This window comes from Alosa sapidissima, chromosome 17 (assembly GCF_018492685.1).
Source record: "Alosa sapidissima isolate fAloSap1 chromosome 17, fAloSap1.pri, whole genome shotgun sequence".
NCBI classification, from domain to species: Eukaryota; Metazoa; Chordata; class Actinopteri; order Clupeiformes; family Clupeidae; genus Alosa; species Alosa sapidissima.
The window spans coordinates 700808-715889 of NC_055973.1; the positions used below are offsets into that span (position 1 = coordinate 700808).

Below are 15082 nucleotides of genomic sequence, written 5' to 3' on the forward strand. Positions count from 1 at the left end.
CTGCCTTGTGCACTGTTCATTAGAAAATATGTACAGAGTAAACTGTCATATTGACAACAAGACAAAATAGTTTGACAATCTTGACATAAACAATAGGGTAAGGACTTGTCATTTTGATTGGCAATCTTGTAAACAACAGTTTTAAATGCAGTTGTTTAGTCAGTTCCAAAGAAATACACATCCATGCTTGCATTATTTCCATGCATTAGCGATTGTATTTGCATGTCTGGATTTTAGGGACATTGGAAATAGGCTTCAATGGCGGACTGCATGGTGGCAGAATACTTTAAGCACTAAGGCCTATATGTTTTTATTTGTTCTACCTGTATATGTGGCTACTGGATCAGTGTCTATTATAGGCTTATATTTAAATTTAATTGCTAATAAAGTATGATGTGTGCTGAAGAAGACATCAATTTTGGTTGTTTATTACATTATGCACCATATGAAAAAAAGTCTTTGCATCAGTCAGCATCAACAAAGTTACAGTTCAAACGTAACTTTGGTACAAAAAGAAAACGAGATTTCCCCCCAAAAAAGTCAGGCCATGTGAGTGGAGAAAGTGATGGAGAATGCCGAGTGTGGGAAACGTGGAGGACAGAAGAATTTAAAATAACATTCACCGTGCTTTCTGTAATAAACATGTTTCTTCTTCAATAGTACCATGGCTTTATTTCTTCATTCAGAGCTAATGACCATCAGTCAGCCTTTGCGTAAAGAAATGGGCTATACATATGAACAAGTGAACATTTGAACAGTTTCACAACTCCTATATATGACCTATATTAATTTTGAGTAAAATACACATTGTTATGCTGTTTTTATCAATGAAGACGTAACTTTCGGTTGGTTATTATATAATGCACCATATTATTACATTTTCATATTGTTTTTTCTTTGCAACACCTGCATTTTGTAATAACAGCCGCAAAATATGTAATAACAACATGGTCAAATGTATTACATATTGCATTCAATCAGTTTATTACAAAATGCGGTAAATTATTATAAAATGCGGCAGTTATTACATAATTAAGTGATATGTGTGTTTGGTCAAGTTATTACATAATGCAGTGTTACAGGGATGCCTTTGAAGTTTCAAGAGAACCCATGGCAAACACTGGAGAAATTAAGCCTTGACAAATTATGTGCGCACCCTCTTGGCAAACTTCAATTGCACCCGGGTTGTCATTCTGTCTACTTACCCCTCCAACTTTCTATCAAGGAACATTGATCTTGGACTGCAATGAAGTTGAAAACTATAAATTTGCCTTCTTTAGGCAGACCATTAAATGCCCAAAACAGGAGAAGCTGTAACTCTGATCAAAGTCCTGAAATTGCTTAATGTTTTTTATACATATACGTATATATATATAAAATGAGAATAAAAAAAACTAAGCCCATATTCTTTTGTCAGATGCTCTCAGAATTTGCTCTTCAATACACAGTAAGGGCACTGTTAAGAAATGTCAAGGTTTTAACACAGCTCACACCTGCTTAATTATTTCGTCCAGCTGATGGTAGATCAGAGCAGCGCCATCCTCTGGAGATCCAGTATGGTCCACTACCTTAATACAAAATTGTGTCATAATGTATTAAGATTTTACAGACTGCACAGAATATTCCATTTTTTTCAGACTGGATGCTTTTGGTGTGGTTATGCTACATGGCAGAGATAAAATATAGCCACCACTGTAATCAGGAGAAATAGCACTTTAAATGGTATAAAATGTAATTAATAAGTTTGAAGGGAACACGCATCATTTTTAAAACTCATGAAGATGAGTCTTGCTGGGGGCTAATCTATTGAGGAATAGCTGTTTTAGCTGGAAACACCAAAAGCTCAGTTTTTAAGAATCTGCTGGGAAACGCTATCTGCAACATCATTCAGTATGACCGGTTCGGTGGTGGGTCACTTGTGGTCTGGGGAGGCATATCCTTGAAAGGGCGCACAAACCTCTACAGGCAAGACAACAGCACCCTCACTGCTTTAAGGTATCGGGATGAAATCTTCAGACCCATTGTCTGACCCTGTACTGGTGCAGTGGGCCCTGGGTTCCTCTTGGTGCACAACAATGGCTGGCCACATGTGGTGAGAGTGAGCAGGCAGTTCCTGGAGGATGAAGGAATTGGTACCATTGACTGTACCACACACTCCCCTGACTTAAATCCAATAGAACACCTCTGGGAAATTGCTCCTTCCAACACCGCCAGGTTTCATCACAGACTAATAGAGAGCTCAGTGATGGTCGTGTCCACATCTGGGAGCAGATCCCCCAGGACACCATCGCCATCTCATTAGGAGCATGCCTCAACGTCATCAAGCATGTGGGGGCCATATGAAATGTCATATGAATACCATTTTGAGTTGCTGCGATGAAATTTCAGGCAAAATGGACTAGCCTGCCACATCATTTTTTCACTTTGATTTTCGGGGGTCTTTGAACTCAGCCCTCTGTAGGTTGATAATTTTCATTTCCAAAAAAACATGTGGCATCCTTTCATTCCTAACACATTACCCAGTCCATATGTGTATAGATATCCAGCAGTATTTTAACACAAAACACTGCTGGCTCAATCAAAGATTATTTACCAGGAATAAAATGATATTCAACTCAGGCCTGGCCCTCCTAAAGTCCACCACCAGTCTAGTTCCCTAGTTTTAGCCACATTTAAGACAAGGTGGTTGCTCCCACACCATGTCAGAAAGCAGTCCACCAGTTGCCTGTTCTTCGCCTCGTCTCCACCACTGACAACCCGCAACTGCAGAATCTGAGAATTTCTGCGGGTGACATGACATTTTCCTGGAAGCCTGAGGTGTTCAGTGTGAAGAGGAAAGGCACAGTCCCCTGTGGTTATGGATTATTATACTGTGATATTATGATTATTGCAATTACCTTGATCTTTGCATTTTTGTCTGCTTTATTGATCCTTTCCAGCAGTTCTCTGGTCGTCCCACTGATGCCAACCTTCCCCTCCGCTGTTCGAAGATACAACAGGAGAGGCCTGGAGTCTGGGGTCTTGACAAAGGCCTCCTCTGTGTCCTCTACCACATAGCTACAGAGACTAACAGACAGGTAAAAAAAAAAGTAGATGTTGGCACTTTACAGTTATACTTACAATACTTTGGTTTGTCTGTAGAAACCCTCACCACACTACCACAGACGTGTAATTATATTTTGAGTAGTGTTAATTTCTTCAGATGAGACGAGAGAAAATATGTTCGTCAACGACCTTTTTTTTCAGGACTAAGACGCGACGATGACGAGACTGCACTTATGTCCTGACTAAGACCATCTTAAGATGCATTATTGTTGATGAAAAAAAGAAGAGACTAAAATGTTTTGCATTAAATAAAAACTAAGATAAAATCTCTGTTCATTTTCGTCTACAAAATGAGAAGACAGAATATCTAGCCATTACCAGGGTTCGTACGGGTACTTGAAATCCTTGAAAATGCTTGAATTTTAATGTTGCGTTTTCAAGGTTTGAAAACGCAAATTTTGTGCTTAAAATTGTAAGTGTATTTCTTTTGACACAAATAACTATCTGACAGAATAGTTAGCTTAGCCTATTAGATGCAGAAAGTCGGAGAGTTTAAAAATATGAAAACTTCTCCACCATGGTCCTCGTTTGCGCCTCTGCGTGTGTGACTGATCTGCCCAGTCTATGGATCTGCCAGTCTGTTTTCATGCCTGACAACGCCCCCCTGCACACAGTCGGAGATGACCATCAACATGAAGTGAGGTTGCCGTTTTAATGAGCGTTGGTTAGAAAACCGCTATTTCGGACTGCTGAACAGAAATCATGGATCATACAGATGCATTGCTAGCTAGTTCGCCATTAAAGCTAACATATTGTAGTGAACTGAGCCTAGCTGGTTATGTGTGTGTGTGTGTAATGTTGATGTTGGTTTTAGTGAAAGTAATTGCGTTTACCTTGTCATGTATGTGTTAGCTTGTGTAGTTTTTCTTTATTTTGTACCTCATGTATTTACCCCGTGTATTGTATGTGACTACCCTGTTTGTGTATCGTGCTTGTTTGATTGACCTCCCTTGTGTTACCTGTGTAATGGTGTTCGTGTGTTTTAAGTGTTTGTTCAATAAAAACCCTTCAAAGACAACTTTGCAGTTTGTTACATTGGTGTCAGAAGTGGGATGTCGACCCCTACTGGACGGGAACCGGCCGGTCCCTGGTGCGACAGCGGCGGCAGAAGGGAGCGCCCCAGCGTAAAGTTGCCCCACTACAATGGCGAAAGGCCGCTGGCGACATACCTGGTGCAGGTCCGGCTAGCAGCCGAGCTGAATGGCTGGTCGGCGGAGAGAACGGGCGTACAGGTGGCGTTGGCTCTGGAGGGGGAAGCGCTACAAGTATTAGAAGACCTGCCACCGGCGGAGCAAGCAAGCTGGACTGCAATGGAAGCAGCTCTGCAACGGCGATTCGGCCAGAGAATCTTCAACAGCGATGCCCGAAAACAACTCGCTTCCAGACGGCGACACAAGGACGAGACTGGGCAAGTTCGCGGCTGACCTGCAGCTGTATGCCCAGTGGGGATACCCAACGTACAGCCAGAGTCTACATGAAGAGATGGCACTGGAAGTGTTCGTGTGAGGCATCCACGGCCCTCACGGAAGCCGAACGGGTGGAAAACATCTTCCGCACAACGGAGTCGAGGCATTGCGTACGCCAGACATTGATGGAGGAAGACTGGGAGGAACTGGAGGTGACGCGGCAGACCACGGCACAGCCACCACAACGCCGCCCAGCGGAGACGGATGCCAACGGTGTGGCGAGCCGGGACACATCGCGTGGTACTGCCCAGCCCCGGCACCCCTCACGCTCGCGCCCCAGTTACTAGAAGAAGGTGGCACAGCAGGAGGGGCTATGGATTGCATACGGCTGGGCCGGCTCGGCCAAACCAGAGGACTGTATGTGGACTGTACGCTAGACGGGACCCAGAGGCTGGGAAGAGACAAAAACCCGCATCACAACAGTTACCGGAGAGCGAGCGGAACTGTATGGACAAAAAGTGGTGTGCGCGTGCATCAATGGTGAGACGGCGAGCCGCCGGCTTTGGGTGGCTAGCATTCAGGATGATTGCATTCTCGGCCTGGATGTGCTAGAGAAATGGGGGGCTGTGTTGGATTTCCCGGTTCACACTATACTTGGGGACGAGCAGCGTAGTGTTGCATACGGCGGGGAAAACAGAACATGAAGTGCGGAGAGCTGGCGCGACTAAGGACCCTCCAACTCGCTCCACACAAGCCCGCAGAAAGCAAACACGCAAAGAGTGCTCGTCATCCAAGACTCCGCCCCTCCCGACACAAGCCCGCAAAACTCAAGCCCGCAAAAACAACAGGTCTCATACAGGTCCACTTGCTGAGTCTCTGTCCCTCCCCACACAAGCCCACGAAACTCAAGCCCGCGAAAACAACAGGTCTCATCCAGGTCCGCTTGCTGAGTCCGCCACTGCTCAGCTCACGCCCACCAGGGAGGAGCCAAGAGAGCGGGTTGAGCAAACACAACTCTCTGCTTAGAGAGTGCAGCCCTCTGTAGAGACAAGGCAAGCCGTAAATGAACTCTGCACTCTGTAGCTGTGAGGGGCTGAGTGAAGCACAGGGTAGCCAGGTGTGGAGGCTACTAGCAGCGTACACCGACATCTTCGCCGCAAGAGATGAGGACTGCACCCGAACGAGCCTGGTCCAACACGATATCGACACCGGTAATGCCCGGCCCATCCGACTTCAACCTCACCGCTTGCCGTTCGCCAAACAACAAGCAGCTGAAGAAAAGATCAAGGAGATGGCCGCGGCAGGAGTAATAGAGCCAAGCAGTAGTCCCTGGGCTGTGCCAGTTGTACTCGTCCGGAAGAAGGACGGCTCGTGGCGGTTCTGTGTTGACTACAGGCGGCTCAACCAGGTAACCCGGAAAGACTCCTACCCCCTCCTCCGCATTACCGGCTCCTGTTGGTTTAGCTCGCTGGACTTGCGCAGCAGCTACTGGCAGATTGAGCTAGCCCCGGAAGCTCGGCCGAAGACAGCGTTCACCATCAGGCAAGGGCAGTTCCTGGTACTTCCGTTCGGCCTATGCAACGGTCTAGCGAACTTCGAGCGGCTGATGGAGCGTGTCCTGGCAGGCATTTCACCAACATGCTGCGTGGTTTACCTGGACGACATCCTGTGTCATGCGACAGACTTCACCGGTGCCATAGGAAATCTGGAGAAGGTGTTCGACATCATACGGGGTGCTGGGCTCAAACTGCATCTGAAAAAGTGTCACCTGTTCCGGAGGCAAACCAGGTTCCTGGGCCATGTCGTGGGGGCTGCTAGCCTGACGAGCCAGACCCACATTAAAATGTAGGGTCTGGGCACTCACCGTTCGCAGTGCTCAGTCCGAGGGGCGGAATAATCAGTTGTCTTTCAAATTCTCTCTGCACGCAATAGGACAGCGGCAGCGCTATGAGTCCCATGCGTTTCCCACCAGCGGAGCTAGTTGGCTAGTTCAAACGTTTGCCAACTTAATAAAAGCTTAACTCGTGTCACACTGTTCGCCAACAGCAACATCCATCTTATTTGTTTTCAAGTAGCAGGGAATTCAAGCCAAACCGTTGCAACTCTGCCATCAATCATTATGTTAGGCCCACCTAACGACTCTATACACGATTTCATTGGCCTGATTAGGTTTCGATTTCTGGAGGTCACAAACCAACGGAGAATTGCTAGACTAGCCCTGGCAGCAAATGTAATTTGAATTTAGCGTCTAGATTTCTAGGCTAGGGGGCTGCCGGAGTCGCCACCGACCCAGCTAAGGTGGAGACGGTGAGATGTTGGCCTGTTCCAGGCGAAGGTGCTGAGCTACAGAGCTTCCTGGGCCTGGCGTCATATTACAAGGATACAAGGATACAAGGAAGTTTATTGTCACATGCATATAGTTACTGGAAGTAAGAAATGCAGTGAAATTATGTCTGGTGTCAGCCTATTTGTGCATTAATGAGGGGGGGGGTAAAAAGTGCAGTAGAAGAGGGGTTTAGTAGATTAAGTGGCAAGGGCTGCATAAAAAAAGGTGGGGGAGGATTGGGATTGGGTGGGGGGCACCAACAAGGAGCACCCAAGAGCAACAGGGGCAAGGAAAAACTCCCTTACCAAGGAAGAAACCTTGGGCAGATCCACGGCCTAACCCAACTGCCAGGGGTCTTGGTGTGTGTGTTGGGGGGATGACAGGGGAGATGGGATAGTGTGCTGTGTATGTGGGGAGAGGGCAGTGTGCAATATGTGTGTTGGAGAAGCTTCCTCATGAGACAATGTGCTGTGTATTGGGGGGGGGGCAGTGTGCTGTAAGTATGTAGAGGATGTGTGTTGGAGAAGATCCTGAAGACAATGTGCTGTGTATGTGGGGGGGGGGGGGGCAGTGTGCAGCAAGTATGTAGAGGAGGCTTACTGTAGCAAGCAGTGTGCTGTATGTATGTGAAGTGATGACAGTGATGATGTAAGTGTGTGTGTTGGGGGGGGGGGGGGTCAGGGACTTACTATTGCAAGCAGAGTACTGTATGTAATGTATGTGAGTGATGACAGTGAAGATGTGTGTGTGGGCGGGAGGGGAGTGGAGCAGTGACTGTGTGTGTGTGTGTGTGTAGTGTGTGTGTGTGGGTAGGTGGGGGCAGTGTGCTGTAAGTATGTAGAGGATGTGTGTTGGAGAAGATCCTGAAGACAATGTGCTGTGTATGTAGGGGGGGGGGGGGTCAGGGACTTACTATTGCAAGCAGAGTACTGTATGTAATGTATGTGAGTGATGACAGTGAAGATGTGTGTGTGGGCGGGAGGGGAGTGGAGCAGTGACTGTGTGTGTGTGTGTGTGTAGTGTGTGTGTGTGGGTAGGTGGGGGCAGTGTGCTGTAAGTATGTAGAGGATGTGTGTTGGAGAAGATCCTGAAGACAATGTGCTGTGTATGTAGGGGGGGGGGGGGGGGGGGGGGGGGGGCAGTGTGCAGCAAGTATGTAGAGGAGGCTTACTGTAGCAAGCAGTGTGCTGTATGTATGTGAAGTGATGACAGTGATGATGTAAGTGTGTGTGTTGGGGATGGGGGTGGGGTGGGGGGTGGGGGGGGGGGGTGGGGGCAGAAAGGCTAGGCAATCAAGGACATGGGTAGATGGAGGAGAAATCAAAAATAATAAATAAAAAGTGTGCAAAAGTTGGAGAAAGTCAGATATGTGTGTGTGTGTGTGTTTTGACGTGTGATGAAATAAGAAAATAAATAAAAGGTCTGTAGCATAGGGAGAGGGATGTAAAAGTGCTAAAAGTCTTGTAGGTGTGTGTGTGTGTGGGGGGGGGGAGAGAGAGTCATGAGTGCTGAGTATTGAATGAGTGCAAAGTCAGTATAGTGTGAGTTCAGAGTTGGGAAATGTTTGAGAGTGCTGAGGAGTGAATGTGTGCAAAGTCAGTATAGTGTGAGTTCAGAGTTCGGATGGCCTGGGGATAAAAACTTCTCCTGAGTCTCTCAGTTCTGGCTTTGTGACTACATAGGCGTCTTCTTGATTTCAGCGGTAGGAATAATCCATTGTTAGGATGAGAAGAGTCCTTCAGAATCTTTTGGGCTCTTAGGAGTACTCTTCTGGAATAGATATCTTGTAGAGCAGGGAGTTGAGTTCTTATAGTACGTTCAGCTGAGCGCACTACTCTCTGCAGAGTACTACTAATCTCTAACTGTGGAGTTCCCATACCAGGTGATGATGCTACCATTTAGAACACTCTCAACCGCTGAAGTGTAGAAGGCCTTCATGATGGATGTAGAAACTTTGAATTTCCTTAGCTGACGAAGGAAGTAGTCGTTGTCTGGACTTCTTCAGAACATATTGAGTGTTAACAGTCCATGTTAAGTCTTCAGTAATGTGTACACCAAGGTATTTAAAACTTGTGACTCTCTCTACAGGTTGCCCGCTGATCATTAGTGGGGTGTAACTGTAGTTCTGCTGCTGCCTTCTGTAATCCACTACCATTTCCTTGGTTTTATTGATATTCAGTGTCAAGCTGTTAGATTGACACCACTGTGCCACCTCATCAACCTGATCCAAGTAGAACTGTTCATTGTTGTTACTAATCAGGCCCAAGATCACTGTGTCATCTGCAAACTTGATGATGGAGGTATGACTACTGTTGGCTTTGCAGTCATGTGTGTAGATGTTGTACAGCAGTGGACTCAAAACACAGCCTTGGGGAGCACCAGTGCTGATGGTTAATGAGTCAGATGTCAGACCCCCCACTCTAACCACTTGTGAACGGTTGGTGAGGAAGTCAAATATCCAGTGACACAGGGTGGTGTTCAGTCCTAAGGCCTTCATCTTTGTGACCAAGGTGAGAGGTACTATCGTGTTGAATGCTGAACTAAAGTCAATGAACAGCATCCTCACATAATTCCCATTCCCCTCCTCCAGGTGAGTTAAGGTGGTGTGCATGAGGTTTGAGATGGCATCCTCTGTAGACCTGTTGGCTCTGTAAGCAAATTGGAGGGGGTCGAAGGAGGCAGGGAGGGATGAGCAGATAATGTTTTTCACAAGCTTCTCTAAACACTTCATCACTGTAGACGTCAGGGCTACTGGGCGGTAGTCATTCAGACATGATGGACTTTTGTTTTTCGGTACTGGAACAATAACAGACTGCTTGAGGCAAGTAGGAACTGTCTCTTAAGCCAATGATGTGTTAAAGATATAAGTGAACACAGGAGCTAACTGAGCAGCGCAGGATTTTCCATCCGGTCCAGTAGCTTTTCTACAATTTACCCTCCTAAAGGCATTGCTCACATCGACCTCAGAGACACAGAAAGGTGCATCCTCATTTGCTTCACATGCTGCAGCTAGTCCAATATAGTCTGTGTTTTTCATGTCAAAGCGAGCATAAAAAGCATTAAGTTCATCAGGGAGGGCTTTACTCACATTCATCATAGGAGGGGACTTTCTTTCAAAGCCAGTGATGGTTCGGAGTCCTTTCCACACTCGTGCTGGATCACCCTCCAAGAAATCAGCTTCAACTCTGTCTCTATAGCGCCGCTTAGCATCTTTAATAGCACTACGTAAACTATAAGATGCTGCTTTGTAATCCGTCATATCCCCGGAAATAAGCCCAGCATTATAAGTCATGGTGCGTGTCTTTAATGCCGTTCTCACTTCTCTATCCACCCATGGCTTCTGGTTAGGGAAGCTTCGGATCTTTACAGTTGGGATGATGGAATCAGTTAGCATATTGATGTAACTCAATGATACTTCCGTAAACTCATTGATGTCAGCAGAGTTCGTCTTGAACATCTCCCAGTCAACGTTGCTAAGGGCGTCCTGTAGCCTGGCTTCCGATTGGTCAGTCCAGCGCTTGACCTCCTTCGTCACTGGGGGGTCCGTCCGACTTCTCTGTTTGTACATAGGCAGTAGGAAAACAGCGGCATGATCTGATTTATTACCGGCGCAGGTGGTCGCATACTTCAGCCGCTCACTGGACCGAGCAGAGAAGAATTACTGCGTGACCCGCAGAGAACTGTTGGCTGTGGTGGTGGCAGTGCGCCATATCCGAACCTACCTCTACGGAAAACGGTTCCTGGTGAGAATGGACCACGCGTCGCTGACCTGGCTGCTGAACTTCAAAGAACCAGAGGGCCAGCTGGCTCGCGGCGCTCCAGGATTAGACATGGAGATTTGACACCGGGCGGGCCGCCTTCATGGCAACGCGGACGCCCTGTCCGCCGGTGGACGTGATGTCAAGGGAGGAGATCCGGAAGGCGCAATCGGAGGACGCCACACTCAGCCGAGTGTGGTCATGGATCGAAGCTGGTCAGCGACCGCCATGGACTGACGCATCAGCACTCGATCCAGAGACCAAAGCGATTTATTCACAGTGGCTGGGAATAGTAGCACGTCAAGGACTGTAGACACTGGCGAGCTCACAATAGACAATCTAACATTTTCCAGTTGCTGGTTCCTGCTGGATTACGAGCCTGTGTACTGGAACATGTACATGAGGCAGTGGGGGCGGCTCATTTTGGCATTGCAAAGACTCTTCATCGGCTGAGAAGCCACATCTATTGGCTGAGATGCAGGCTGGACGTTGAACTCCATTTTCACTGCTGTGACGCCTGCACAGCAAAGAAGGGCCCCACGCGAAGCTCGCACGCTCCTCTGCAGCAATACGCAGTCAGGGCTCCCATGGAGCGGGTAGATGTTGATGTCATGGGCCCACTGCCAGTCACAGAGCGGGGAAATCACTACATGCTCGTAGCCATGGACTATTACACTAATTGGCCAGAGGCGTATGCAGTGCCAGATCAGAGCGCCCAGACGACAGTGGACAGACTGGTCACGGAGATGTTCTGCCGGTTCGGGGCACCGGAAGAGCTCCACAGCGACCTAGGGCGGAATTTCGAGGCGGAGGTTTTCGCTGAGGTTTGCCAGCGCATGGGCATCCGGAAAACGAGAACGAAACCTTTGCATCCACAAAGCAATGGGCTAGTGGAACAGTTTAATCGGATGCTGGCAGTACAGCTGGCCATATTGGCCGACCGCCGACAAAAGGACTGGGACTTACACTTGCCCAGAGTTACATACCCATAAGTTGAAGCTTCTCTCATACATACGAATTAACATCCCCCAGAATGTCCATACGAAAATGTTCAGCAAGTAATGTCAACTATTGAACTAGTTGCATTGATGAGGCAAAGTTTGCTAGCAAGTAAGCTAATATGGAAAGTTTGCAAGCAAGTTAGCTAAGATGAAACGTTTGGAGAATGTGTTGCGTTTGGGCGCATGTCGCCATCTAGCGTGGCGGAGTAAAACATTAATACTTGGGTCTACGAAGATCATGACAGCGGTCCAGTCAAATCTTTTACTGTCTATGGTCAAATCCCAGCCGAGCTATAACTGTAGCTCGACTTACCTGTGCATGTAAACATACTGACTGACAAAAAATCAGAATAAGTAATTATAACAGACGAGTAGCCCTGTGGACACACAATATTGTTGGAAAATTGAGATATGTATTTGACTGAAATCGTAATCGGAAATAATTTGTTTTATAAAAAAAGACGTAAAATGTTTTGACTAAAGATACCTTTAGTTTTCTTTTGACTAAAACTAGACAAAAATGACGAGACTTTTAGTCGACTAAAACTTGACTAACAAAAATTATATTTGAATGACTAAATATGACAAAGACTAAAAAGGACATTTCGTCACAAGACTAAGACTAAATTAAAAATAGGTGACAAAATTAACTAGGGCTGCACAATTAATCAAATTTTAAATCACAATCACAATTTTGGCTTCCCATGATCAAGTTTGAGAGATCGTGCGATATTAAAAATGTGCGCTCTACCCATAGAACTCTCCGCTACAAAACAAATCCAGCACTCCTTAAACCTGTCTGACCATGCGCCTGCATGTAGCCTTCTAAAAACAGCTGTTCCCTGCACTGCTCAGCCTGAAGTTTCCTGGATGCACTATGGTCTAGTAGCATTATGTTAAAAGACTATATAAAAAAAACTACTGTCAAAAATCAAATGTGTGTCACAGCAGAAGGCGAAGAGCTTCGAAGTGGATCATCTGTTGTTTGGATTCGGATGTCAGGCAAGTGAAGTTAACCAGGAACAAGTCATAAGCAAAGCAGGGCTCTCAACTCACACCGTGAAACACATATCACACAACGTCACGCCACACAGGTTAACTTTTAGTCCTTGTTTGCTTCCTCCGAGGCTATAATAATAAGAGTTGAGCTGGATTTTGTTTAAGGCCTATGTAATTTACAGACTACATGTGTGCAACCTACGATGCGTTTCAAGACACAACAGTCAAAACGAATGAGCAATAATTCAAATGTAGCCTACGCATCAGTGTTTTAGGTTAGGGCACTTCAACCTTCAACCACTTCAAATAACCAAATGACTAAACTCATGGACGAGAAGCAGAGCTGGAGTGGCTAATCGGGAGCTTTGGGAGGATTCCCGGTGGGCCATTAAAGTTTTGGGCCAGTCTGAATATTGTGAGCTTAAATACAGTAGGCTATTGTTTTTGATGCTCATTTGCTCTCGTGGCACTTAAGCAGCTGAGCTGAGCGGTTGCAGCCCTTCAATCGCAGTCTCCGAGTCTGGGTGAGCCAGAGATTTTTCCCTGACAAAAACTTTCCATGACTACTATATAATGAATGGCACAATATACCGACCAATGATTTCAAGAGAAGCCACGAAGCGTTCAAGAATCTTTTACTTTTTTAGAGCAGGAGAGGAATAAATGGGCATTAAACAAAGTTGGGCTACTCAAGCAAGCAGTAAAGCTTATAACCAGATAAAGGCTCACACCAATCTGCGTGAAATATTTGTATTAATGTATTTTGGCAAGTAAATTTTAAAAACAAAATTCCCTGATATTCCATGACTTTGCCCTAAAAATGATAAAATTCCCTGACTTTCCATGTCTGAAATAGACTTTCCAAAATTCCATGATATTCCAGAAATTCAATGACCTGTGGGAACACTGATGTTGTCACTAAAATTAATGAATAATCGTGATCTCAATATTGATCAAAATTGATTATCATTTTGGCCATAATCATGCAGCCCTAAAATGAACACTAATTTTGAGCATTGTTAGTTGTATAAAATAGCGATGTGGCACCTTGCCTGGTTAGCATCACTGCAAGCCCATTCATTGATCATGGAAATCGTAGGTCATGGTTTAAATGGCAACACCAATGAGCCATTTCCTGAATCCCACATTATTTTCCCACATGCACAACAGTAAGTACTGAGGACAAAATAAAACCTCCAGAGATTTAAAAAATAAATCTTTAGTGAGACCAGTTCCTTATTATGTTTCAGGCGGCATTAAATTCAGCCATTTCATCACAACTAACCTGTTAACAGAGGGTTTAAGTAGTAACACACACATTGAGCTCCTCTCCATCTCTCGTTGGCGTTCTGCAGCACTTGCTGTGTTTTCAGGAAAATACACATTCAGATAGAAGTGGCCCATGCGCTCACAAAGCCTCTGCAATTTGGGGGAATATATCTGCAATAAAGAGAGGAAAACATTAATTAGATAACCACTATGTCTCTGTTTGATGCACATTCTGTTAATAAAAACTTAATGACTTTGTGGCCATAATACCAGTAACCACCAAGAGAAAAACATTTAGGCACAATCCAAGCAAACCTAGCCAATTGGATCTGGGGCTCGTTTCTAGAAAGCGTCGTTTGCTAACTTGCGTCGCAACCTTGGTAGTTCGCTCCATCATTCTTGGATTTGGTGTTTCTAGAAAAGGAAGTTCGAACTCTCAATCGCAAACAAGGACGCAAAGTTGAACCTGGGCAGTCGCACTTGTGTTGTTCCTTGGTAGTTCCAGTTGGTGTCCGGAGCGCCTAACCACAAATCACAACCGCCTAACTAAAAATTACGAAGTGGATGTTTATCTCGTGACTTAATGATTGATCCATCCTGTAGCTTAATTTTGATTAAGAGACTGACTCCCCTACTTGGCTCATTCTTGCTATTTATGTTAATTCGAGTATTGCCTTGCTTTTTGATAGGCTAGTAATTATAATCTGCACAGACTCTTTAAATCAGCACAGTGATAAATGGTATAGTGGCTAAAGCAGGTGACTTGTTATCCCAGCGTTGTAGGTTCGATTTTCTTATGATGCGAGATTGTCCTCTTGCTTCTCGCTACCTGCAGGTGAACTAGTGTGACACGTAGATTCAATTGTTTTTGACTGATGTCTTGGTCTCTCGATGTAGAGTAACTAAATGTATGGTAAAAACTATTGTTGCGTCTCATAGGCCTACTCTTACTCAGAGGTGAAAAGAAGAGGTTGCGAACTCCGGCCGAGCGCGCAGTGCACCGACGCGCTACCGTTAAGCCACGAAACAGTTGTTAAATTTTGCGATACCCAGAAATTTGTCCAGGCTATATATTTTTTCCAACACAGATATTTAACACAAATAATGACTCATATTAGTCGGCTTAAGTTAACTGTTTTATATGCTTGCAATAGGTTTAGGTTTTTGCTGAAGGCAATGACAATGCCAGCATTAATCACTCGGTTTCAATTAGAAAAA

At 45.6% G+C, this 15082-nt stretch overlaps 1 protein-coding gene across 6 annotated transcripts in view; it reads right to left on the reverse strand.

Annotated features, from left to right (window-relative positions):
- The window catches only part of nphp3 (nephronophthisis 3), a 193776-nt gene that overhangs the window by 119059 nt on the left and 59635 nt on the right, over positions 1-15082 (reverse strand). For 5 of the 6 annotated variants that reach the window (XM_042068006.1, XM_042068003.1, XM_042068007.1 and 2 more), the window contains 3 exons: positions 13881-14035; positions 2898-3066; positions 1494-1568 (listed from right to left, as the gene is read on the reverse strand). In XM_042068006.1, coding sequence (XP_041923940.1) covers positions 1494-1568; positions 2898-3066; positions 13881-14035 — 399 coding nt within the window. The remainder of the gene's footprint in view (positions 1-1493; positions 1569-2897; positions 3067-13880; positions 14036-15082) is intronic. The other variant, XM_042068005.1, reaches the window with a different exon arrangement.